The sequence below is a fragment of the Mastigoproctus giganteus genome, chromosome 3 (assembly GCF_048544385.1).
Source record: "Mastigoproctus giganteus isolate SK-2022 chromosome 3, ASM4854438v1, whole genome shotgun sequence".
In the NCBI taxonomy this organism is placed as follows: Eukaryota; Metazoa; Arthropoda; class Arachnida; order Uropygi; family Thelyphonidae; genus Mastigoproctus; species Mastigoproctus giganteus.
In genome coordinates, this window is record NC_143577.1 from 72717076 (window position 1) to 72742731 (window position 25656).

Here is a 25656-nt window from a genome sequence, read left to right on the forward strand (position 1 = left end):
AACTGTTTAAATTTCCAAATATATATCATGATTTACACAATTTAGCATTAGCATTAGTAGAGGTATATGATGCAAGAAAGCAAGCTAATGGAGCATCACTCAAAAAAAAAACCAAAAAAAAAACCCCCATTTCACCCCTCCATTTGTTCCAAATACCTGTCCAGCTCAGCCTTAAATTTATTTAGGCTATCAACTTCCACAACAAAGGATGGAAGTGTTCCACAAACCAACTACCCGCTGGGTAAAGGCAAACTTCCGCACATCTATCCTACATCTGTCTTTCCTCATTCTGAGCAAGAGGAAGAATCCCATCAGCACTGAGCATGCTCAAACCATTCAAGGCTTTATACACTTCAATCAGATCACCTCGCAGGTGCCTAGTCTCCAGAGGCTGTAATTTGAAAAACTTAAGCCTTTCTTCATAAGAGCAACCCTTTGTTCCATTCACTAACCTTGTTGCCCTTCTCTGTACTCGTTCCAACAGCTCTACGTCCTTCTTAAAATGAGGCCTCCAGGCCTGTATACAGTAATCAAGGTGTGGCCTGACCATTGCCTTATACAAGGGGATAATCACCTACTCCTCCCCGCTAGAAAAATTCCATCTGCACTGCTCAGAAAACTTTATATCTGCCTGCACAATCACCCCCAGGTCTTTTTTGTTCTCTACCATTGTCAGTGTAGTACCACAGAGTTGATACGATACTCTGGGGTTACTGCTTCCCATATGTAGTACTTTACATTTGTCAATGTTAAACTTCATTTGTCACCTCTCAGCCCATCTGCTCAACTTTTCTAGATCCTGTTGCGGCAGCGTACTGTCATTAGTGTCCTTAACAACCCTGCCAACCTTCGTATCGTCTGCAAACTTGGACATTAAGCTTGATATACCATCATCAATATCATTTATAAATACAGAAAACAACAATGACCCAACACTGAACCCCGAAGGACTCCACTAATAACATTAGTCCACGATGAGCAGTGTCCATTGATCACCACTCTCTGTCTTCTCCCACTCAACCCTCCCTTTATCCATAGCAGCAATTTGCCTCCAATGCCACAGTGCTCCAATTTCTTCAGCAGTCTTCCATGTGCAACACTATCAAAACCCTTTCTAAGATCCAAATATATGATATCAAAGTTATTCTCTGCATTCAGTTCCTTTGTGACCACATCATGGTATCCAATCAAATTGGTCAGGCAAGACTTTCCCATAACAAAACCAGTGCCTCCATTAATTTTCCTGGAACAGAAGTTAAACTAACAGGTCTATAATTACTTGCGTTGCCCTTTGATCCTCCTTTGTGAATTGGGGGTCACATTTGCACATCTCCAGTCCATGGGTACCTCCCCTCAGTCCAAAGAAGTTCTCATAATTATGGCTAAGGGTTTGCTTAATTCCTTTGCTGCCTCCTTTAATATAACTGGATAGATCCCATTCACCCCAGGTGCCTTTTTATGTTTATCTTCAACAATTTCTCCTCCACTTTCCTCTCAATTTTTACAAAATCATCTAGCCCACTGCCAGAGTTTAATACACCTTTGGCATTCCCCTCTCTGAATAACTCTTAATGTGTGAATGCAGATGCAAAATACTCATTTAGTTTGTTAGCCAACCGAGCAGGATCATCAACAGTTGAACCATCGATATCCAGTGGACCAATCTGATTCATCCCTTTCCTTCTAAAGTTTACATAGGTAAAGAACTCTCTGCTGTTTTCTTTGCATCCTTTGCCAAAGATTTCTCATAATCTGCCTTTGCCTGCCTAATCTCCTTTGTGACTTGGTTACAGACCAGCTTATATCTATCATAGGCTTCCATGTTATTAATTTAAATGTATCCCATGCATATTTCTACTCTGCCATATGTCTCATTAGTTCATCTGACATCCATTTAGGCCTAAACCTTAAACAATATTTCTTAGTTGGTATGTAGAGCCTAGTACCTTCCAAGATAAATTCTTTGAATGCTTCCCATTTTGAATTTGCTGTTGGTATCATCAGTTAGTCCCACCATACAGAATTTAAATACTGTCTTAGATCTCCATAGTCACCTTTACGAAAGAAAAACCCTTCCCTTTACCCATGATTGTAGTTACCTCTTTGAGTAAATCTCACTTGAGTTCACTGTGATCATTGCCACCCAGTGGTTCCTTTATCTGCAGATTCTTAATGCACAAAGAATCACTATTGATAATCAGATCAAGAGTATTACTACCTCTAGTTGCCTCCTGAACATGCTGATGTAGAAAACAATCATCCAATAAATCCACAAAAGCCTTGCTAGTGTGTGAGTGTAAAAAAAAATAAAGGAACCACTGGGTGGCAATGATCACAGTGTACTCAAGTGAGATTTACTCAAAGAGGTAACTACAATCATGGGTAAAGGGAAGGGTTTTTTCTTTCGTAAAGGTGACTATGTGTGAGTGACCAACCCACAAATTCAAATCAATATCTGGGAAATTAAAATCCCCCATTATAAGACTCTCTGATTTACTAGCCAACTCCATTTCCCTGTACAGTTTCTTATTATACTCATCAGAGTCATTAGGACTATAACACGCACTCTTACTCTCAATTTTGATCTCCCAATGCTTATGTCACACTAAACTGACTTGACACTGCACTGTCCAGCGATGTCGACTGGCTTCACTTCCTTGGATTTTGTGTGTTTCTTAACTAATAGCATAACCCCTCCTCCCTTCCTATTCTGTCTATCTTTCCTGTACACATTGTACTCCCCAAATTCCAGTTCTGCATTCCTTATATCTGTGTGACACCACATCTCTGATATCCCCACAATATCTGCCTTTGATGTTTTGAGCAATACCTCAAATTCATCAAATTTATTTACCAAACTCCTAGCATTGGTGTATACGCAAGTATACATGCACCTGTTCATATTCTTAGCTACCCTAACATAACCCATGTGTTTACTTGTACTGCAATGTCTCCCAGCAGCCTCTGAAATACCCTGCATCTTGTTTTCCAGGCTGCTGCTCATTCCAATAGAAGCAGTACAAGAATCATTTTCACTCTGCCAGTGGCTACTGTTAATCTATTAGACTTGTATTCCCCCGAGATAACAGTTTTCTGACCCACCTAACACTGCCTCGATAGCATCAGCAAATATTCTTGCACCCTTTTTATTTAAGTGTATCCCATCCCTGTAGAAGCAGTCTCTCCTGTTAACAAGTACAGACCAGGCTTAAAAAAATTCTACCCCTTGAGCTTTGCACAATCTTTCCAGGGCCGAATTGATCAACAAGGCTCTCATCATATACTCCCTCCTATCGTGTCTGGCCAGAATTGCAGACACTTTCAAATTCAATCCTAATTCACAGCTTTTTTTCAACAGTGACTGTACTTGTTAAGTAATTCCACCGGTCTCCTACTCTTAATATCATTAGTGCCAACGTGTACAACAATATCACCTTTTGTGCCCTTAAAAGATATCTGCTCTACGTCATCAACCTTTGCCCTTGGCAGCCATACCCCGGTAATGTTCGACAAGTGGAACAGGACCAGGGTATGTAGTTGGGAAAGAATGCACACAGCAGAATTTGCTATAGTGATTTTTTACTTTCAAGGCATGATGATTGATGACTGTTTCATAATTCACTGAATCTTACTTGACACAGTTTATAATTAAATTATAAACTAACAATGAGATAAATATACTCAAAAAACTGCATAAATATGTCAGTCATATAATCAGTCTCATCGTGTTCACATCATGGTCTTATTACAACATACTAGAGGAAAAGTGATTTGAAATCAGCATCCACAGATCTAGTCCACTTTATTTCTGATGAAAGATACTTGATCTGTGTTATCAGCCAATATCAATTGATGCCAAGCATTCTATAAGAACAAGTTAAACAAAAACAAATTTCCTGTTGCTCAAAGTAAATTATGCACTGCAAAGGGTAGACGTATGGGGTGTGGTTGCAAGTTTTAAATGAACAAATGGCAGAACCTAAGGCATGTCACAATAAGCAGCAGTAGACACATGTAGCACTCGTAGTGAAAGAAGATGTGAGCACACATACTGGCTTCTTTTACTAACCAGCATAAAACTGGCAAAATTCCCAGGAAAACTGGTATTAGCCATGGGCCTATCTACCCACCATCTATGGTAAGATTACAGTACAGGGGAAGATCAACATAAAGTATATAACTAAATATCTTAATGATGACCAGAAACTATTATGAATGAGATAGTATGGTATCATACTATCCCATTTATAATTTTAACAGTTACAAGTTGAAATGCTTTCTCGAACTAAACTAAATCATAACTGGATGAAACTGGACAAGCAACTCTGTGTGTGGTAAAATCTTTTATCAACCAAGGCTAAAGTACATTCAAAAATATTTAAAAGATAAATATTGCTCATACCATTCTTTAACTTGCAGAATGTCAGAGTGTAAAAAATTATGTTCAAAACAATGTTTCTGTTTCATCTTGACATATGAACTAATGCACCATTTGGCTCTTTTTGTTAGAGTACTTATGCAAAACCACCTGTACTACATGCCAGAAACTACTGGGAAGTGCTCATCATGCATATAGCATAGACTTGTTACACTTTCATATTTTTGTAAAATATGAAAGTGTGACAAGTTATGCTAAAAACTGAAAAGCAATTCAGCAGGGAGTTGATTACTGATGGAAGATGACATGGAGGAAGCTCTTGTACAATAGTGCCAGGAAAGAAAAAGATTTTTATAACCACAGTGGAAAATATTTGTCTAATAAGTAACTAAACAGGTTATGGAAATACAATAAAAAAATATTTACTGCTAGTTGGTGTGGAAGTAAATGCCACTATCATTTGCCTTATAATCATACAGTATATAACTTTTATCTTAACTTTATAACAAAGCCTAAAAGCATAACAAGGCATAAATGAAGCTTATAGCCCTGCATACAAGTCTGGAAGCTTTATTTTTAAGAAGGATGCGCATCTCTTGGAATGGCTATAGAGAAGGGCAACCAGATTAGTCAAGGACATAGAAGAGTATAAATTGAAAGACTTCAGTTCTAAAAACTGCAATGCCTGGAAACTAGACACCTGCAAAGAGACTTGATTGAATGTTTAAAGCTTTAAATTGATTGAGTAAATTGATGGCTTGACTAAAACTGATGGATTGAGTAAACTGGTAGCATCTTTACTCTTTCTTGAACGCACACAAAAGTGAACAAACTGAAAAAGGATGGCCACAGGAGATCTGTGCAAACAAGGATTTATTGATTGTTGGAACAAACTATCATTTGGTGTTGTGGAAGGAATAATTTGAATAAATTTAAGGAAGAATTAAACAAATTATAAGAGGAAGATGAACAGATGAGGTGGGTAGTTTTTTCACATTGTTTACCACTACTAATACTATTACTAAAATTATCTTAGTACTGGACTGATTTTGGTTTAATTATCACGTAATGTAATTTTGTTTTTGAACATTCCAAAAAACTAAACTTTCATATAATCAGGTTTTATTTAACCATACTGATAAATTCATATTAGCCCAAATAAAGAAGGGCTTTTAATAACCTTAGTTTTAGAATGTGCATTATATGACATCCTTCTATTATATACATTTTTTATACTAATTTATGCATGCAGCAAAAAACAATATTATTCATAAAAAAAAAAAGTGAGATAGTACTTTGCATCCGAGTCCTTGGAGGTAAATATACGTAGCATAAATTCTCCAGTTTCCTCTGCTTCAAAAGTCGTAGGTACTACTACATATCTACCAGCTTTTAAATTACACTGAACAAAGACACTTCGAGTTCGAATATAATCTGAACTTGCTGCTTTTTCTTTTATTGAATGAACTCTGTATTTTCTATTTTCTTCTACCTATTATTTGAAATGAAGAGAAATTAAATAGTAAGCTTTAGCTTATGGAAAAGGCATAGTTTTTTTTTTTTGACATTTCTCCTTCAACAGGAGAAATATTTAATATTGTTTCTCTGCCAAATTCCTTTCAGGAATAAAAATGGAAACATGAAATTAACACTAAAAATGAAAAAAAAAAAAAAAAAAAAAATTGACAGATTTGACAGTGAAAACTGAAATAAAACAATATAAAAAACTTTAGCTGGTTATAATGACTAACTCAACGAGTGAGCAATTTTAACTTCATAGTTCTTCATTTATTTTAAAAGCTAAAAAGGGTATCCATGATTTCACTAATATGTCAAATTAATAACTTGCCAACACTGGTAATGCTATTAAAAATGCCCTCTCAAAATTCTTTTAAAATACTGTATTTATTTGAATGCATGAAAATCTGTTCTATGGAATTCAAGCTATCAATCAAAGTTGTGTGATAGCTGGGCAAGTTGCATTTACACACACACACACACACACACACACACACACACACACACACACACACACACACACACACACACACACACACACACACCCCAGGTGATCACTAAATTGTGACCACCTACCCAGTACCAAGCTGGACCACAGTTTGCATGGATATAATGGCTGCTATTCATCTAGGCATTGACTCCACTAGATGTCTGAAGACATCTGTAGCCATGCTGCCTGCAAGGCTTTCCAGTGTTAGAATAGATGATGGTTGCATGTCCATACACCTCACTTCCCATTCCAAAATGTCTCTCACAGGTATTCAAGTGGATCGAGGTCAAGTGAATTTGGAGGCTAATCAAGATGCGTGATATCTTCACTGTTTTCCTAGAACCACTTGTGCACAGTGCGGATCTGATGACATGGTGCAGTATCACCTTGGAAGAACATTTCTGTCCAGGAAAAAATGGAACGTGGCAGGGTACACATAGTCTCCTGAGAGCTGCCGGTAGACCTCACCAGTGAAACGTTGGTTCATATGCACCAGGGGTTCTAGTTCTTGCCAACAAAATATGCCCCATATTAAGCAACCACTGCCACCTGCCTGGATAGTGGGTACCATGCACAATGGATCCACAGATTCATGTTGCTTGCTGCCGCACATGAAGGCATCGGTCATTGTGTTGCATCAGAGATTTGGATTCATCTAACCAACATGTTGACACCAGAGCATTCACTGTGGATGATGATCAACAGTGAGGAGAGGGTGTCTCTTGTCTACTGTGCAATGTCATACACCTGAGTGTGTGGTGCATTGTCATTTGGGATATTCTTGCATTCCCCATATTGTATTGCAATGTCAACTGTTGAACAGTGACCTGCTGTTGTTCATCGCTCACCATGAACTACCTTGCACAATCCTTTACGGTTCTGTCGATGAGATGTGGTTTGACCCATTCGACACCATTCTCTGTACACCTTAACCACTTAATCAGTGGACCATGAGCTATAAATAAGAAATGCAGTTTCTGATGTGGAAGCACCCAACACGAGCTCCCATGATCATGCCCTTCTGAAATTGTGATATCTTTACTATGTCCCATAACTGCTAATTAATCACTTTGACCTGCATAACCATATGCAAATTACTACTGCTCAAATGTACAAAGCTGTTCAGCTTTTTATACTGAAAGCTACATGGCACGTTCCATTATGTATGGACTGTGCCACGTCCATCCATAAACATGAGTTTTAAACATGAGTACTTAGTAAGCAAAACTGTTATTGAGACTACAGAAACAGGTATGCACGAGACATTCTTTTAGTATGGCTATCTGTCTGCTCAAAGTCCCTCAGGAAGTAGCAGAGAGATGTTACCTTCCTAATTTTTCTTGAGTTAATCTTTAATAATTCCCTATTTTACACTACTCTTTATTTTCTTTCTCCTCTAACTTTAAATCTGTAATATTTTCAGATTTTACATTTATATATTTCTTAACTTGATTTCATGTTAATTGTTAACATAGAACAATAGGCGAACTAACAACTGCTAGAACAACAATGGCTAGCCAGATTGTTAGGCCTTAATTACCAGTAATGCCTCCCACCCAAAAAGATAAAATTTTCACTACTACTCGCAAAACAAAAATCAATTGGTACTTTGACCTAATATATCAATGTGTGTATAATGTTTAATTATTTAATCTTACAATAGCAATAATGCCGCATAACTGCAGCATTATCACAACTGAAAATTTAATTAAAATAGAACATAGAACAACAGTTCTATAGAACAACAGAACTGCTAGAACAACAATGGCTAGCTAGATTGTTAGGCCTTAATTACCAGTAATGCCTCCCACCCAAAAAGATAAAATTTTCACTGCCGCATAACTGCAGCATTATCACAACTGAAAATTTAATTAAAATAGAACATAGGCTTAAAAGTAGTGTTCTTGAACACACACACACACACACACACACACACACACACACACACACACACACACACACACACACACACACACACACACACACACACACTTGTATCCAGGTATCATTGTAGGGGGGGGGGGGAGCATGACGACCAGGTTTTAGAGGGGAATATGCCCCCTGCCTCCTCCTGCATACACCCGTGTGTGTGTGTGTGTGTGTGTAAAACTAAAGTGAAAATAAAATAAAATAAAAATTTAAATTAAGCCAGTAGTATGGCAAACCAGTAGAGCTAAAATAGGATAAACTAAACATAAAAAATCAAACCAGTGGGGAGGGGGCAGAAAGGTAACCAAGACTAAAAATATTGTAGCAGCAACACTCCAAAGTAATTTAGAAGCCTAAAAACAGTGGTGTGGTTTTCCCATGCGAGTGCCCGCATCTGTTCTATTTTATATTTTTCATTGCATAAGGACCAACGTTATTCAAATCCTCTGCATTGGCAGTTCGATCTATTGATAGGATGGGGAGCTAATCTTTCAATTGGTTTGCCTAATGTTCAAAATGCAGTGAATCACTGACTATTATTGGCCTTGTGGTCCTCCGTCGAGATGGGGCATAATGGTCAGTCTATTTTTGTTTATTTCATTTTATTGTAGTTAGCTTCTGCCTCTATCATTTGTGATATTTCACGAAATTCGTACCTGGTGCTTGTAAGCAGCTACATTAAATTTCTTTTCTAATTGACTTTCAAATCAACTGATTTTTCAAATTTATTCCCTTTTTTAGGCTTCTAAATTGCTTTGGAGCATTGCTTCTACAATATTTTTATTCTTGGTTACCTTTCTCCCCTCCCCACTGGTTTGACTTTTTATGTTTAGTTTAGCCTATTTTTGCTCTACTGGTTTGCCATACTACTGGCTTAATTTTAATTTTTATTTATTTTCATTTTAGTTTTATACAACAAGCAACATGCAGAGGAATATGCAATTATGCTGTTCCTGATGGTTGCATTACTAATTTTTTATTTTTGTTTATTTTCCTTCATTTATTTATATATTTATAAATTTATATTTATATATACATACACAGTAGACTTTCAGAATAATGGCACCTACGGAGATTCGAGATGCCATTATTTTGATTTTTCCGTTATCTAGAAAGTTTCATTTTTATTATATTTAATGCAGAAATAATGAGGCTAAATAAGAAAGAGAGAGATTAAGAATGCAATTTTATTAATTGCCCATAAAAAACATAAACATGTTGACAATCGAAGTTCTATTCTGCCATTAATATACTTCTGTTTATGCCCTGTTCTATTTCCTTTATTATATCCAGTTTAGTCTGTGCAAGTAGCACAGTGGTATCATCAGAACCTGGGCCTTTTCCACCGCACAAAATTCACAAAGGCCCAGGTTCAAATCCTGTCTATGACGCAAGGAACTTTTATGGGCTTTTTCACTCCAAGGTTGAGTTAGTCGGTCTCAGGCATAGATAGCAAGGTTTTTCCACAGAAACTGTGGTTTTTCGTCCAGCAAAACAGACAAATTGACCAGAGAACACACGCAATTTACAGACACAATACACATGGGTATATGAATTAACTTTCTGGGTGACCCTAATGTAATAGTTTGGATTGGCATTAGCATAGGTACAAGAAAGCAAGCTTATACAGCACCAGCCAAAAAAAAAAAAACAAAAAAACATTCCCATTTCACTGATTCATTCGTTCAAATTTTTTTCTAGTTCTGCCTTAAATTTATTTAAGCTATCAACTTCCACAACAACAGATGGAAGTTTGTTCCAGCAATCAACTACCTGCTGGCTAAAAGCAAACTTCTACACATTTATTCTACAACTGTCTTTTCTTCAGTTTGAATCAATGGCCCCTCAAGGTTTGTAATCTGAGCAAGAGGAAGAATCCCATCAAAGTTTCTTGCGACGACCGAATAACTGTTAAAATAAATTTATTAAAATAAAAATGATATATACATAAGATAAAACAGAAATAAAATAAGATAAAAGTGTTAAAATACATAGATAGTAGCTTTCGAAGCGGAGTGCCTCTTCATCAGCTAGTGTGTGGATGGTGTACTTCAGTATATATTAATGGTTACAATAGCACAAGTCAGCTGGGCATGATCATGTATCACGAGTCTGGTGTAGGTAAAGCAGAATTACGTACACGTGATGATCGCCAGCGCTCATTGCACTGCAATACAGTACATTCTATAATAGGTTGTAAGTGTACTCCCCTCATCCGATCCATAGTACTATTATTGGTGGCTATGTGCAGTGCTTCAAGCCATGAGCGCTGGCAGTAATCACGTGAACAGTCGATGATTTCAATATCCCGTTGGGGATCAAGATTGTGCTGCTCAACCCAATAATGTTTGGCAACTGCGGAGCGTTCAAAATTAGTGGTTCGCAGAGCCACCTCATGTTCAGAAACCCGATCTTTTAATCTTCTATCAGACTCACCTACATAACACCCCCCACCATCCAGACACGTAATACGGTATACGGAACCACTCCATAGGAAAGGAGGAACTGGTGTTTTCACCTTAGCAATAATAGATTGTAATTTCTTCCCTGGAAATTGCACCCATCGTATATGATGGTGACGCAAAATCCTAACAAGACGTTCTGATACGCCCGGATAATAGGGGATGTAGGCGGTAGAGAAAAATTGACTGACGCGAGGCGGGTTAGATTTCGTAACAAATTCGTAAGCCTGAAGCTCACATCTATCTAGAACATGAGGTGGATAGCCGCAATTTGAAAGCTCCGTCCTAATTTTAGAAATCTCCAACTGCCTGTCACCAGTCAAACTAGAGTGCGTCCAAGCGCGGGAGAATAAAGTGCGATATTCTCCTTATCGCATTATCTCCTTATTCACATAGGGGGGTCGAAGGGTGACACGAGTTATTACAGACCAGTTAGTTTAACTTCTGTTCTGGGTAAAATAATGGAGTCACTGGTTAAAGATGCATTGCAGGATCATCTAGACAAGACTGCAGCAATAATTCAGACACAGCATGGGTTTGTTAAGGGAAAGTTTTGTCTCACAAATTTGATTGGATACTATGACTTTTTTATCACTTTTTAAAGGTATCTAATTAAATATATTAAAAAAATCTGATTAGATTAATTATAGCTTAATTCTGTAATCAAAATATAACTCACTTATACACAGGTAAAAATAAAAATTCGATTAGAACTTGCCTTCATAACATAGAATCCAATTACAAGATGTTCAATTCCTTCTTTTCTCATACATCGTCTGTCTTTTTGAATTAAATATATCAAAACAGTGTTATCATTATTTTCAACATCAAAACGATACTGTAAAGAGAAATATCATATGCGGCATTAGTATTCTTGAAAGGGATAGTTAATTCATTATATGAAATGAAATTATTAATAGCACTATACATCATAATCAAGTAAACTGCTGTGCATGATTTTATATAGATAAAATATGTATGAAAATTATGTAGTCATGAATTCCAAATATTTCAAAAATTCAGTCTGAAAGTGAAACCTTTTGAATGAATATGCATGAATTAGGGAATGCAGAAAACTAAGTTTAAATGTACAACAACGATTTGGGACATGTAAGAGTATAACTTTACAGCTAATTTAAAATTGAATACACTAGGTAACCCATAAGAAAGGTTGAGATTAAGTAAAACAGGGCTACAAAATATGGGTTTCGTAATGAGAAAAGACTGTGATGCTCTACTTTCATCCCACCCTAATTTGTCGAAGAACTGCTCCATTAAACTAGAACAGCATGAAATTATAATGTACAAACTGGTAGCATAAAACTATTGCTCTAGTTTTTATTATTTTTACAGCACAACAAAGATTTTTGCTATTCTGAAGAGTTGGAGGAAATGAGATGTTTTAGAACGTTTGTTTTAGAATCCAGACAAACATACAAACTGGACTATGTATCAATGAAGTAGATAAACTATCAAGAACTAGTCTGATGAACAGGTAAAGAAGAATATTCCGAGAGTGTTCACACCTAGAAGATGTATCTCTTTATACTGCAATGTGTGAGCAGGGATTTTATAAGCACAGTTACATTTATGATTATTAATGCTTTGGTAGTCAGCACCACATATGTGGAGATTTGTCTGATCTGGTCGCATATGTGCTGTAATCAAATACAAATAAAAAGCAAAGTAAGTTGGGAAAGCAAGTCAATCCAATGAGAAATCTATCCATAAATAGAAGGATACTTTGCAACATAATTAATTGTCTTTTGTGGTATACCACGAGATCCATCTCTGATCATAATCAGAGCTTAGTGGTTCAGCTGAGATCTACAAGAAAGCCATTCTGAAGGCATGATGAAATCTAAGACCATGCTCACCATGTCTTAGCCTCATGAACAAGAGATAAATCCCACTGAATGGTCCAATGGTCTATATGAAATTGCAAAATATACACACCTGTCAATTTTTACTTTTGGAAAAATTGGGAAAAAAAATGGGAAAATTTTTAAGACTTTGGATTTAAATTTCACTGACAACACAGACATTTTACATTAAAATACAGTCATAGGATTGTTTGCCAATACAGTATGCTTTCAAGTCTGTATATTTCTGTTTGGAATATCTGTTCAATGTCACTTAACTGATTATGATTGCTTCCAGGAAGATCCTGTTGCAAACTTAGCTCTTCAGAGATGACAAGTTAAAGTTTTGTTTATAACAATGAGTTAGTTTACTATGACAATAAACTTCCAAAAGTGGAAGGTTAAACACCTGTTGATCTATCACATTCTTCAATGTATGAAAAGTGATAACTCAGGAAATGAATGTGGGGCATACTTTGAAGAAGAATGTTTGGAATTTCATGCTTTGAAAGAATGTTTGGATGCTCGCTTACCTTTAAAAGGAACAACAAAAATGCTTTAATCAAGCCAGAAGAAAGGATGCTTATCAACTGCTTAGACTGTTTTGAGTTGGTTGCACCAGAGATTATTTTCCTTGAAAAATGCATTAAATTGTCTCACCTCTTCATCCCCCCCCCCAAATAAAAAACAATTTCCCAAATTAATTTCATGATTAGCATTAGCATTAGCAGAGGCATATGATGCAAGAAAGCAAGCTTATGCAGCATAAGCCAAAAAAAAAAAAAAAAAAAAAAACCAGCTCCCGTTTCACCCCTCCGTTCGTTCCAAATACCTGTCCAGCTCAGCCTTAAATTTATTTAGGCTATCAACTTCCACAACAAAGGATGGAAGTCTGTTCCACCAACCAATTACTCACTGGCTAAAGGCAAACTTCCACACATCTATCCTACATCTGTCTTTCCTCAATTTGAATTTATGTCCTCTCAGGTGATTATTCTGAGAGAGGAAGAATCCCATCAGCATTGAGCATGCTCAAACCATTCAAGGCTTTATATACTTCAATCAGATCACCTCGCAAGTGCCTAGTCTCCAGAGGCTGTAATTTGAAAAACTTAAGCCTTTCTTCATAAGAGCAACCCTTTGTTCCATTCACTAATCTTGTTGCCCTTCTCTGTACTCATTCCAGCAGCTCTACATCCTTCTTAAAATGAGGCCTCCAGACCTGTATACAGTACTCAAGGTGTGGCCTGACCATTGCCTTATACAAGGGGATATTCACCTCCTTATCCCTCTAGAAAAATTCCTGTATATCATTGACAAGACAATATGAGCTACTCTTGCAGGCCGTCTGCACTGATCAGAAAACTTCATATCTGCCTGCACAATTACCCCCAGGTCCTTTTCGTTCTCTACCACTGTCAGTGCAGTACCACAGAGTTGATACGTCATTCTGGGGTTACTGCTTCCTATGTGTAGTACTTTACATTTTTCAATGTTAAACTTCATTTGCCACCTCTCAGCCCATCTGCTCAACTTTTCTAGTTCCTGTAGCAGCGTACTGTCATTAGTGTCCTTAACAACCCTGCCAACCTTCATATCGTTTGCAAACTTGAACATTAAGCTTGATATACCATCATCAATATCATTTATAAATACAGAAAACAACAATGGACCCAACACTGACCCTGAGGGACTCCACTAATAACATTAGTCCATGATGAGCAGTGTCCACTGATTACCACTCTCTGTCTTCTCCCACTCAAGATTCATTTCTTGATTAATCAAGAAATGAATCTGGAAATGAGTTGGCCACTCACCGGTGACTGCATGTTGCATTTTTTTTTTATTTTGGCAACTTTTAAAAGTGCTAATATGCTTTTCTTAACACTTCTCACCTCTTCTTTAAATAGACTTGTCAGAGGCTGTCACTGTTTTACAATTCTAGTTAAACATTTAACCAAAGGCAGCTCATGAACACATGCTCCAAAATCTTTTTCACTTCAGTGGCATGGATTAATTGAAAATATTCTGCACTTCATTTTAGACAGCAGTAAATGTCCATCAGACATTCATTCACTTTCAGTGGAAAGCATGCACTCACTTTTCATCACACATGTTAATCAAATAACAAGGCCAGCCTATTAATCTTCTCTTTCAGTACTTTTGCTATTGAAATCTATCTTGTTTGGCATACTTGATTTGCAATGATGTTCAGATATGCTCAGGTATTCACAGTGCCCAGTGGGATTATGGGACCAGGAGCATCCCATGACAACATTCACCACATCATTACACCTCCTACAGCAGAAGGATAATTACAGTGCATCATGAAGTTTCCTCCATATGTGCAGTCTTCTATTGGTGTTCAAAAATGTAAATTTGGATTCATCTCACTATATGACTTGTTCCCGGCCCTCCCATGTATATCCTTTGCATTCATGGCACCAACACAGATGCATTTTCTGGGTGGTGTCTGAGGTCAGTGGCTACCATGAAAGTCATCTGCTCCCTTTGTAGGATGGTTCTTGGTACAGTACTGGTTCTGATGCCATGTGATGTTACCACATTAAAAGCAGTGGTTAACTGTTCTGTCATTTGGTGATGATTACACTTAATAATCTGCTACTGATGTTGAGCATGCTGCTCCTTCAATCTTACATTTTTGGTCACTGTGGCTTCTGTTCACAGATATTTTTCACATTTTTCTATCCATTCAAGACTCAAATGATGCTAATCTTTGAATACTTTGCAATTGTGGCTATGCTCTCTGCTGTAAAAAAAAAAAGTAAACTGCAGCCATTATCAACCCACTGCAGGATGGAAGCCTCCTCAACAATTCATGGTGAGGGAAATGGACCATAATGTCAATGCTGGTCCAGTGCAGGTTGGCAGATTGACCGTATTTAGCAGTCAGGGGCAGGAACCCCGGTCTACACAAAGAGCGCGTGCTACTGCACTCCTGCTCCTGACCACTTGGCTACAGAGGCCTTTATCCGGTCCTAAAGTTCTCTGCTGTAGCACCAGATAAATGTGCAATGACAATCATATATATCTTATTTTTGAAATTCCTTGAAATCTTGTCCATTCCTCAAACTTACATGCACAGACTGCTACATATAGCTCAATCATCCATGGTTCTAATAAAGCATACAAGGCAGCATTAGCTTGGAATCATTGATTACTATCATCACAATTCAAAATGGCACATTTTTAAAGCCATCAATGCTGAGATTTATGTTCTATTAATAAATGATGCAAATAAGCATTCATCACATATGACATTATCATCTTCATTTTGCAATGCTACATATATTTTCACATTTCTTTCTTTGCAATGGACATTGTTGTAATGCTTATTTCCTTGCAAATGTCTGATTACACTAGATTTCCTAACAGTTTAAAATGAAAAATCATATCAACATAGCACATTTGTTATCTTTTCCATATTTTACAAATACAAATCAAATCACAAAGAAAATGATTTAGAAAAAACATGTTAGGACAGTAAGCAGAAAAACTGATAAAAAAAAAATAATAAAAAAGCAGAGTTAGCCACTAAATATATCTTATTTACTTGGTTACTATATCTTAGTATGCATTGGAGGAACCATTCTGCAGTTCTTTCAAGTCTAAATTACTGTATACTACAAGCCTTTAAAATTACTACAGGATTTAAAACATTTTCATATGGAATTTTAGGCATCTCAGCTATCTTTTCGAGTTGAATTCAGTGATCACAAGGTATCTGGTCATCACTGAATCATTGTTTTCTGCAATTGTAGCAAATGTACTCTCTGATCCTTCATCATCTTTAACATCAACATCTGATCTACCCTTTTGATATAAGCACACTATTATTTTACGGTTGAATAAGAAAGACATACCTTCATGAAGGTTTTATCTTTATTTGTAACTAATACCTTCATAAAGATATCTTTGATAACTCTACACTACCATTTCTAGAATTTGTATCAATATAATGTGTTTTGGGGTCACAAGATAACAAATAATTATATAATTTGGCAATTAAACTCAAGAATGTTATGTGGAGTATTAATAAGTAAGAAAGTTTAATAAAGTCACTTTTCCATATGAAGTATTTTAATTAGTTTACCAGTATGAGGACTAATACAAAGGTGGATTTCAACAATGAAATTTGAAGCACAGCCAATTTTATTTAGTTACTGGATCTTTCTGGGATCTAATTATCCTTACACTTTCTTACATAACTTCACAATTTTATTTTGAAAGGTTCTAATATTAATATATTAAAACTAAATCTTACTATAATTATCATAAGTGAAGCAAGCTTAAAAGTTGCAAAAACTCTCATAGACTTTATTCTCTCTTGTGTGTATTATGTATCTTATAAAATACTTAGAAAATAATTAAGTAGTGCTGATTTTTTTTGTATAAAACACAAAATACTGAACAACCCATGTTTAGTCTCTACAGCAAAGTTTCCAGCATCGCCCTCTCCCCATACTTCTCCTTCAACCCATGCACGGTACTAAGTACTATAGGTTTTGATTCCTTTCGTGTTTGGGGATTTCATAAAAAAAAAAAAAAAAAAAAGTTTATTTGGAACTGATCTGATAGCAAGTAGCACCTCTTTTATCTCTCAGAACAGCCTTGAGATATCATGGACTTGAGATACATGGTGTCCAAAACATTCCACATGGATGCTAGAATGCAGAAAACTGCATCACACAGTTGCCTCAGCTAAGATGGTGGTAGATCATTGGCACAAACAATTCATTACACTTCAGCCCACACATGTCAGTCAGAATAAGAACTAGTGAATGAGTAAATGAAATATGTAAAGTCATCCACATGCTCCTTGGACCATTTTGCAAGTGTTCTAGCTTTGTGACAGTGTATTATCTTTCTGGAAGTAACAAAAATGGATAAACTGCAAGCAAGAAGGAATGCACCAGACTGACAACAATATTAAAGTAGATTATGTAATTCAGATGATGATCCACCAGTATCAACTGGTGGGCCAGAGAAACTAACTTGTGCCTTAAAAACATAGCCCATACCATCAGAATTTCAACAACAGTTTGTAATGTTGACACCTGGCACATCAGGTCCACTGATTTGTGCAGCTGTCACCATACTTAGTCCTCTAGTCTGCAATTAAAACAAATGGAACCAGGAATCATCAGACAAGTAAACTTTTTTCAATAAAATGTCCAGTCAGTGTTTCTTTTCCTACTATATAATTAGTTTATCTGACAAGAGTGGATCCTGCTGAACTCATATACTACTATAGCCCTTTCACAACAGGATCTGATGCATTGTAATATACCTGTTTGACACCACTGCTGTACCACACACATTTTACTGACTGTGGCCTACCTCTTAGACTGCATGATTCTTTAAGCCATTCATTGGCTGGATATTTTCTGGTTCTTGAAGTATCTTGATCCACTCTAGACACCACTGTACAAGCCTCTCCAAGAAGGCAACTGTGTTTGTGATACTTGTGATGGAGCACCTGGAACTGACTGACTATCATACTGTGCTTAAAGAAACTCATGTTGCACTGTTGGTTCACTAACTCTCTCTCTCTCTCTCTCTGAATTGCACACACTCAAGCACTTTTGGTGCAGTCTGATGTGAACACATCAACACTGCCTTTAACAGAGTAGCAGAATTCTCACTCTCTGAATCACTCACGCACGCACACACACAATCTTAGTATAGTCTGGTGTGAACATGTCACACTGTCTCCAACAGAGTAATCGATTTCTTCAATGATGGGAATATACCTAATAAACTAACTACTCAGTGTATATGTAAAGATAATTCAGAAAGAAGAACATTCTTCCTTGAAATCTTGTTTTGACCACAAAGTTTTCATTACCATATATGCAACATCAACAATTTACCTGAGGATTTCTAAGAAAGGTATGTTTATGGTTTATGCATCCTCCAGCCCTATCTGAGCTAGTTCCCTTTTCACCTGTTGTCCACTGACCAAAAAAACAAGCTTCACTCCATGTTTTACTGAAACTGAACCATGACGTATTTACAACACGACATATGGACATATCTGTAAATTGCTGACAAAAATCTTCAATGCGCATCCTAAAAAACAAAAAAAAAAAAAAAAAGTTTTTCAATTTTGTAAATATGTATATTACAAGTATATAAAATATTTCAACATATTATTAAACAAATATATTGGACATTTCACATGCAAAAAATGAAAAAAATTAAGGATAAGTACTTTGAGTGCTTTTACATGACTTATTTTCAAAAGTAAACAAAGACACAAGGCTTCCTTCTTATATATTTTTTTTAATTCCAAGCAATTCAAACACTTCATTATTTTCATGATTTTGCAGAGTATCTACTTAGTTGTTTGTTTTTGTTATTTGGTTTTTAGGAGCATTAGCAACTAAGGCCATATTGCTCCGGGATATGCGGTGGTCATTCCCTGACCTTTCCGCATCCTCCATATTTGGTGGTGACGGGCTCGAAAACCGGTCTAATCAAGAAGTGTGTGCTACGCACTGCTGCTCCTTCCCACCTGGCTACGGAGGCGCCTATCTACTTAGTACTAATTCTCTTAACTTGTGGAAGGAAATCAAATACATATGTATATATAAAACAGTTCCTTTTATATGAGAAGTAGAGAAGATGTTTCCCCCACCCACCAGAGTTAGTTGGTTTGTTGGGTTCATTTTATATAATCTATGGACTAAAATAATTAGTACTATTGGAAAATGTTTCCTTTACATATTTGCTTTATTATTATATGTTACCTATGTTAAATGAATGAAGGGCTTTTTGGAAACACACATCACACTCTCTCCAGCTCTCATTGCTGTTTGAGATTCGTGTTTTATTTTATTGTTATCAGTGTTATTATTATTTATCACAATCACACTGCACTGGTAATTCAAAGCATCAGTGTGCAGCTCAAGATTTCCACCACTTGTGATGAATCCTCTCCAGGTGCAGTGCATCATACAATGCAACACGGCATGGGTAACTGTGCTGAAGGCTTCTTAAATGTACATCGTCAGCTTGCAAAAGGGTCTATTCAGTATTGGGCAACTCTCCCTTTAGAGGTTAGATAACTATTGCCAGTTGCCAAATCATGGTTCCGTAAAGGCTTGTAATATCGCAGAGGCTGGAAACATTTCAGTGTCAATTGCCAGATCTGCCAGTTGGGGGTAATGGAATTTGGATAATTCTAAACAGCAGTTGTATAATACGTTGAAAATAAATGTCATCAGCAAAGGTAAGTCTCTCCAACTTCAACATTAAATAATTTTCCAAATTTTTCTACCGGTAAATTCAGCTCAATTCTGCTTATTATGTTTCAAGTAGAATTTAAAAAAAAAAAAAAAAACTGGAATCTGTCAGATGAGGCACCACCAAAAATAACCTTACTATAGGGATTAAAATGCTAATATCACTAAAACCTATGAAAACAGAATCACTAAACCTGTCGCACCAAATAACTTCAGTTTGGTATGATTGGTATATACTAGTACTGCATATGTCTTTTCTTCCAGGATTATAGTAGTTTGGTCATATCAGGATACATGACATGGTACTGCTGCTGCAAGAATAACAAAATCAGGCTGAATGCAGTCCAAAGGACAACAGTTTGACATACCTGGTCCAGACTCCTGCAGTGTTAGCTGCCAATGCTGAAAGCAATTGTAAGTGATGATGAAGGGCAAAGTATTTTGAAATGAAATTCACAAAAATAACTAAATACAGTATGTATGTGACACACAATACAACACATTAAGATGGTAAGCAGCTGTGCAAGGATTATATACCCAGTAACTGTATATAACCCTTTTATGACCTGGAAGTTAACTGTAAAAAAGAATTAGCACTGGTCAACTTAATCAATAGAAAGCATCCATAATTTAAGACCAAGCAAGGGACAGAAAAGTAGAGGGGTGGGGAGTTGTGTGTGGGTACCTGAAATAAAACTTTCTGCTTATGAACATAAGTGTTTCTCAATGAGAGCAACAATACCTTCATTTTTCACCTTTGACACAATGATATTGATCTTATTAAATTCATTATCCTTTAATTTTTTGGCAGTCTACAGTGTGCACAATGCAGGGCTGGCAATATACCCACAGCTTGGAATGTTTTCAGTCTAAAAAAAATTCAATGCATATACTGAAATAGGGGTATCAAATTTTGAAATGCATTAACACAATATTTTGCTAAGTGAATGATTTTAAAATGAGGACTTTATGTATGTACAAACAGGGTAAGTCAAAAGTGGCTTCCCAGATTTGGTACCATATTTTATTTTTTTTTATTACAAGTATGTTTATACTTTTTTTTTTTTTTTTTTTTTGGTAGTTGTTGGTGCATTGGCTTCTGTGGCCATAATGCACCTCCCAAGGTTTTTGCATTACTTTGATCCAAGCCCGAGGCGGGATTCGAACCCGCGACCTTTGGTTGCTAGGCAGGTACTTTACCCACCCGGCTAGCCCGGTCGGCGTATGTTTATACAAAAGAAACATTGCATTAGGAGAAAATTAGCATCCCAAAAATAACAGTGGCAATCACACTAATCGACATACTATGGTGTTCTGAAAAACAAACAAAATTGAAATGCCAAGATGAGAAATGATGAAAGGAAACCATAATTTGATTTTACCTTCTTGTTAAAATGCAGTGAATTTTTTTTTTTTTTTTTTTTTTCCTAATAACATTCAGAGATAAAGTGTCAAATAATATAATTTTAAAAAATCATAAATGGTACTTTACCTAGTTTATTCTGTACAAATTAACAAATTTATACTATATTTAACAAAATGGATGCAAAAATAAATTCATTTTAGAAATGAAGAGAAGTTTCAAAGAATATTCTGGAAGGAAAAGAAACACAAAACTTTAAAATGTTACAGAAACTTCGCATTAAATACACTCTAACAACATACCTTAAAACTTTAAATGATTAACTTACCAGAACTCTCCATCTTCATCAAAAGTCAGACCAATTTTTTCTCTCTCGCTTTCTGATATCTGCTGCCACTCCTCTGAACTGAAAATTCAAAATAGTTTCAAATATTTAAAACAAAAAAATTAATCTTCTAGAGAGTAAAATCAATGTGCTTACACAAACTAAGATGATCTATTAATTGCAGTCTTTATCTCATATACTTTCAGCACTAGAAATGACAGATGTGCACAGTAAACATTTTATATATAGGAAGAAGCACTTGTGCTATACATAATTAAGTAAAATAAATGTCCAGAAGATGACTGTCTAATACTAAACCAATATACCACCTCAATGAACTTACTGTGTGTTAACTTGGAATCACATGGAAATATTGTCACATTCCCTGTATTTTTCCAATTAGTCCCTCCCCTCAGAGGCAGTATATTTTGAAGTGGTTAACATGGGAAGCATGTTAACCACTTCAAAATACACTGAGCGATCACTGAATTATGACCACCTACTTAATACTTTGCAGGGCTTCCTTTTGCCCTCAGTACAGCAGCTATCCGATGTTGCATTGATTCAACAAGATGTCGGAAGCATTTGGGAGGTATGGCCAACCAAGCTGTGGGTAGCTTCCTCAGTGAGGTTAACAATTTGCCTTTGCTGTTGAGTATTTTCTTCGTTCTGTGCACTGAAGCTCTTGAAATGCTAGTAAATTTCGGCATTAATTCAGCAATTTCATGGATAGAGTTCTACTAAGTAGCTCTTGCACTGGTATGTTTTTCTTCAATAAGAATAAGATGTCATTATATTATAACTTCACTTCCAACTAAAATAACTTCACCGATAGAAACAGAGAACATCAGTTTCAATGGCTATAATGGTACTCAGTAATATCAAAAATATTGCAATCCCTTCAGTGATACTATAATGGGGTTTGGCTTATTCTACCAATTAATAAGTACACTTCTGGAACTGCTGCAAATGGATAAGTTTTCCTCGAAATTTTATTGTATTTTTGATTAGTTAACGTATTAATTTGTTTTACAATTAGATTAAATAGGCTTAGTAGCATTCGTTAGCTAATTTTTTAAATTTATTTAGTGATTTCGTAAGTTACAATCTCTACTCATACTCTATTCATTGTTGTTTTGGCAGGAATACTGTAGTGTAACAGTAGCGCAGAAAAATAGGGTTTTAATTGTAATAAATAAGTATTTTGAGGGTTTTAATCACTTTTTGGGCATATATCTTTTGCATTTAGTTAAGGATATAACTAATTTAACATTGTGATTGTTACAGTATAGCGTAACTTGATAGCGTATATTGTTATTTGGTTTCTAGGAGCATTAGCAACTAAGGTAAAATTGCTCCAGGAATATGCGGTAGTCATTCCCTGACCTTTCGCATCCTCCATATTTGGTGGTGACGGGATCGAACCCCGGTCTAATCAAGAAGCGTGTGTTACGCACTGCTGCTCCTTCCCACCTGGCTACGGAGGCGCCGATATTGTATATCTCGAACTCGATAGCTAAGGTATAACATAAAACTATAGCAGAATACGTAATACTGCATTAGCTTAGTACAGTATTGTATAGTCAAGTAATCAAGTAAATTTATTAACCTTATTAATTTTCATTGTTAATTAATTACATTGTATTTAAACGGAAATCATGCCCTAGACCAGAGCAGCAAAGCAACATGCTTGTTTGTTTGTTATCTGGTTTTTAGGAGCATTAGCAACTAAGGCCATATTGCTCTGGGGATATGCGGTGGTCATTCTCTGTCCTTTCCGCATCCTTCGTATTTGGTGGGCACGGACTCGAACCCCGGTCTAATCAAGAAGCGTGTACTACACACTGCTGCTCCTGCCCACCTGGCTACGGAGGCGCCGCAAAGCAACATGCACAAAGCAGCAGGAGTGCTGTGGCTCGGGGAAGAACCGAAAGGAGCAATTCTCCAATGCATCACAGCCTAAAAAATGAGCACCTTATGAAATGTTTGTGGACCTTTTCTGGAATAGGGCACGATCTAGCCAAGGAGGATGTCTTTGTGTGTGTGTGTGCTTGGTGCACAGAGTGTCAAGAAATAAGGTGCCAACTCAGTGTTCTAATGGGTGTCTATGAGAGTTTGCATGTACAACAAGGAATTGAAATGGGGGGACCATCAAACTCTCAGCTGCGAAACTCAACATTAGAGTTCACTCTTGTGCATTAGGAAACACAGCGGCAACCTTCAGGGCAGAATGTGCTGGTCCCACAGGAGCTAGTTATTGTCGGTGACGCTATTGTAAGGGACACAGGAAATACATTGTGCAAAAAGAATAGGTGGAATAGGACCTGGGTATGTCTGCCAGGGACAAAAGTTGACGTTGTGTGGAACAGATATCATCTTTTAAGGGCACTAATAGCAATACTGTTGTACAGAATTGGCACTAATGACATTAAGAGTAGGAGACCTGCGGACATGGTGTCACACAGAGATAAGGAATGCGGAATTCAGATTTGGGGAGTACAATGTCTTCAGAAAGGATAGAAGAGGAGGACTTACTTAACAAGTACAGGTCAATGTGAAAAAAATTGCAAGTTAGAGTTAAATTTGCAAGTGTCTGCAATTCTGTCCAGACACAATAGGAGGGAGTATATAATGAGAGCCTAGTCTATCAATTCAGCCCTGGAGAGAGGCTTATGGGGTAGAATTTTTCTCAGCATGGTCTGTGCTTGTTAACAGGAGAGACTGTTTCTACAGGAATGGAATACACTTGAACAGAAAGGGTGCAAGAATATTTGCTGTTGGTATCGAGGAAGTGGCATGTGGGTCGGGAAACTGCTAGCTTGGGGGGATTCACAGACTAATAGATTAACAGTAGCCACAGGCAAAGGTGAAAGTGATTCTTGCACTGCTTCTATTGGAATGAGCAGCATCCTGGAAAGCGAGGTACTGGGGATATCAAGGACTGCTGGGAGTCATCATGGAACAAGTAAATACATGGGTTGTGTTAGGGTAACTAAGAGTAAGAACAGGTGCATGTATACTTGAATGTACACCAATGCTGGGAGTATAGTAAATAAATTTGATGAATTTGAGGGGCTGGTGACAACATCAAAGCTGATGTTGTTGGGATATCATAGCCATGGTGTCACACAGAGATAAGGAATGCAGAATTCATATTTGGGGAGTACAATGTCTTCAGAAAGGATAGAAGAGGAGGAGGGGTAATGTGTTAAGAAACACAAAATCTAAGGAAGTTCATCCAGTTGACATGGGTGGACAGTGCAGTGTTGAGTTAGTTTGGTGTGACATAAGCACTGGGAAAACAAAATTGAGAGTAGGAGTGTGTTATATGCCTAATGACTCTGATGAGTACAATGAACAACTATACAGAGAAATAGAGTGGGCTAGTAAATCAGATTGTTTTATAATGGAGGATTTTAACTTCCCAGATAGAGACTGGAACTTGTGGGTTAGTCACACACACACACTAGCAAGACTTTTGTGGATTTATTGGATGATTGTTTTCTGCAACAGCATGTTCAAGAGGCAACTAGAGGGAGTAATACTCTTGACCCGATTATCAGCAGTGATTATTCATACATTAAGAATCTGGAGATAAAGGAACCTCTAGGTGGCAGTGATCACAGTGTACGGTGGCAGTGATCACAGTGTACTGATGTGGGATTTACTGAAAGATGTAACCACCATCAGGGGTAAAGGGAAGAGTTTTTGCTTATGTAATGTATACTTGAATACATTACATAAGCATATTATACAGTGGTCTCAGATATTTTTTAAATTCTATACAATGGGACCAACTGATGATGTTACCAACAGCAAATTCTAAATGGGAAGCATTCAAGGAATTAATCTTAGACGCTACTAGGCTTTTCATACCAACTAAGAAATACTGCTCAAGTTTTAGGCCTAAATGGATGTCAGAAGAACTAATGAGACTCATGGCATAGAAGAAAAATGCATGGTACACATATAAATTATCAGGAGACACAGATGCCTATGGTAGATATAAGATAGTCTGTAATCAAGTCACAAAGGATGTTAGGCAAGCAAATGCAGATTAC

General features: G+C 36.8%; 1 protein-coding gene across 1 annotated transcript in view; it reads right to left on the minus strand.

Moving 5' to 3' along the window:
• LOC150088081 (calpain-5-like) overlaps nt 1–25656 on the minus strand; it is a 153017-nt gene that overhangs the window by 23681 nt on the left and 103680 nt on the right. Inside the window, exons 7-10 of the mRNA XM_090370561.1 lie at nt 21599–21676; nt 18534–18732; nt 11496–11615; nt 5674–5870 (exon numbers count right to left, since the gene is read on the minus strand). Coding sequence (XP_090226687.1) covers nt 5674–5870; nt 11496–11615; nt 18534–18732; nt 21599–21676 — 594 coding nt within the window. The remainder of the gene's footprint in view (nt 1–5673; nt 5871–11495; nt 11616–18533; nt 18733–21598; nt 21677–25656) is intronic.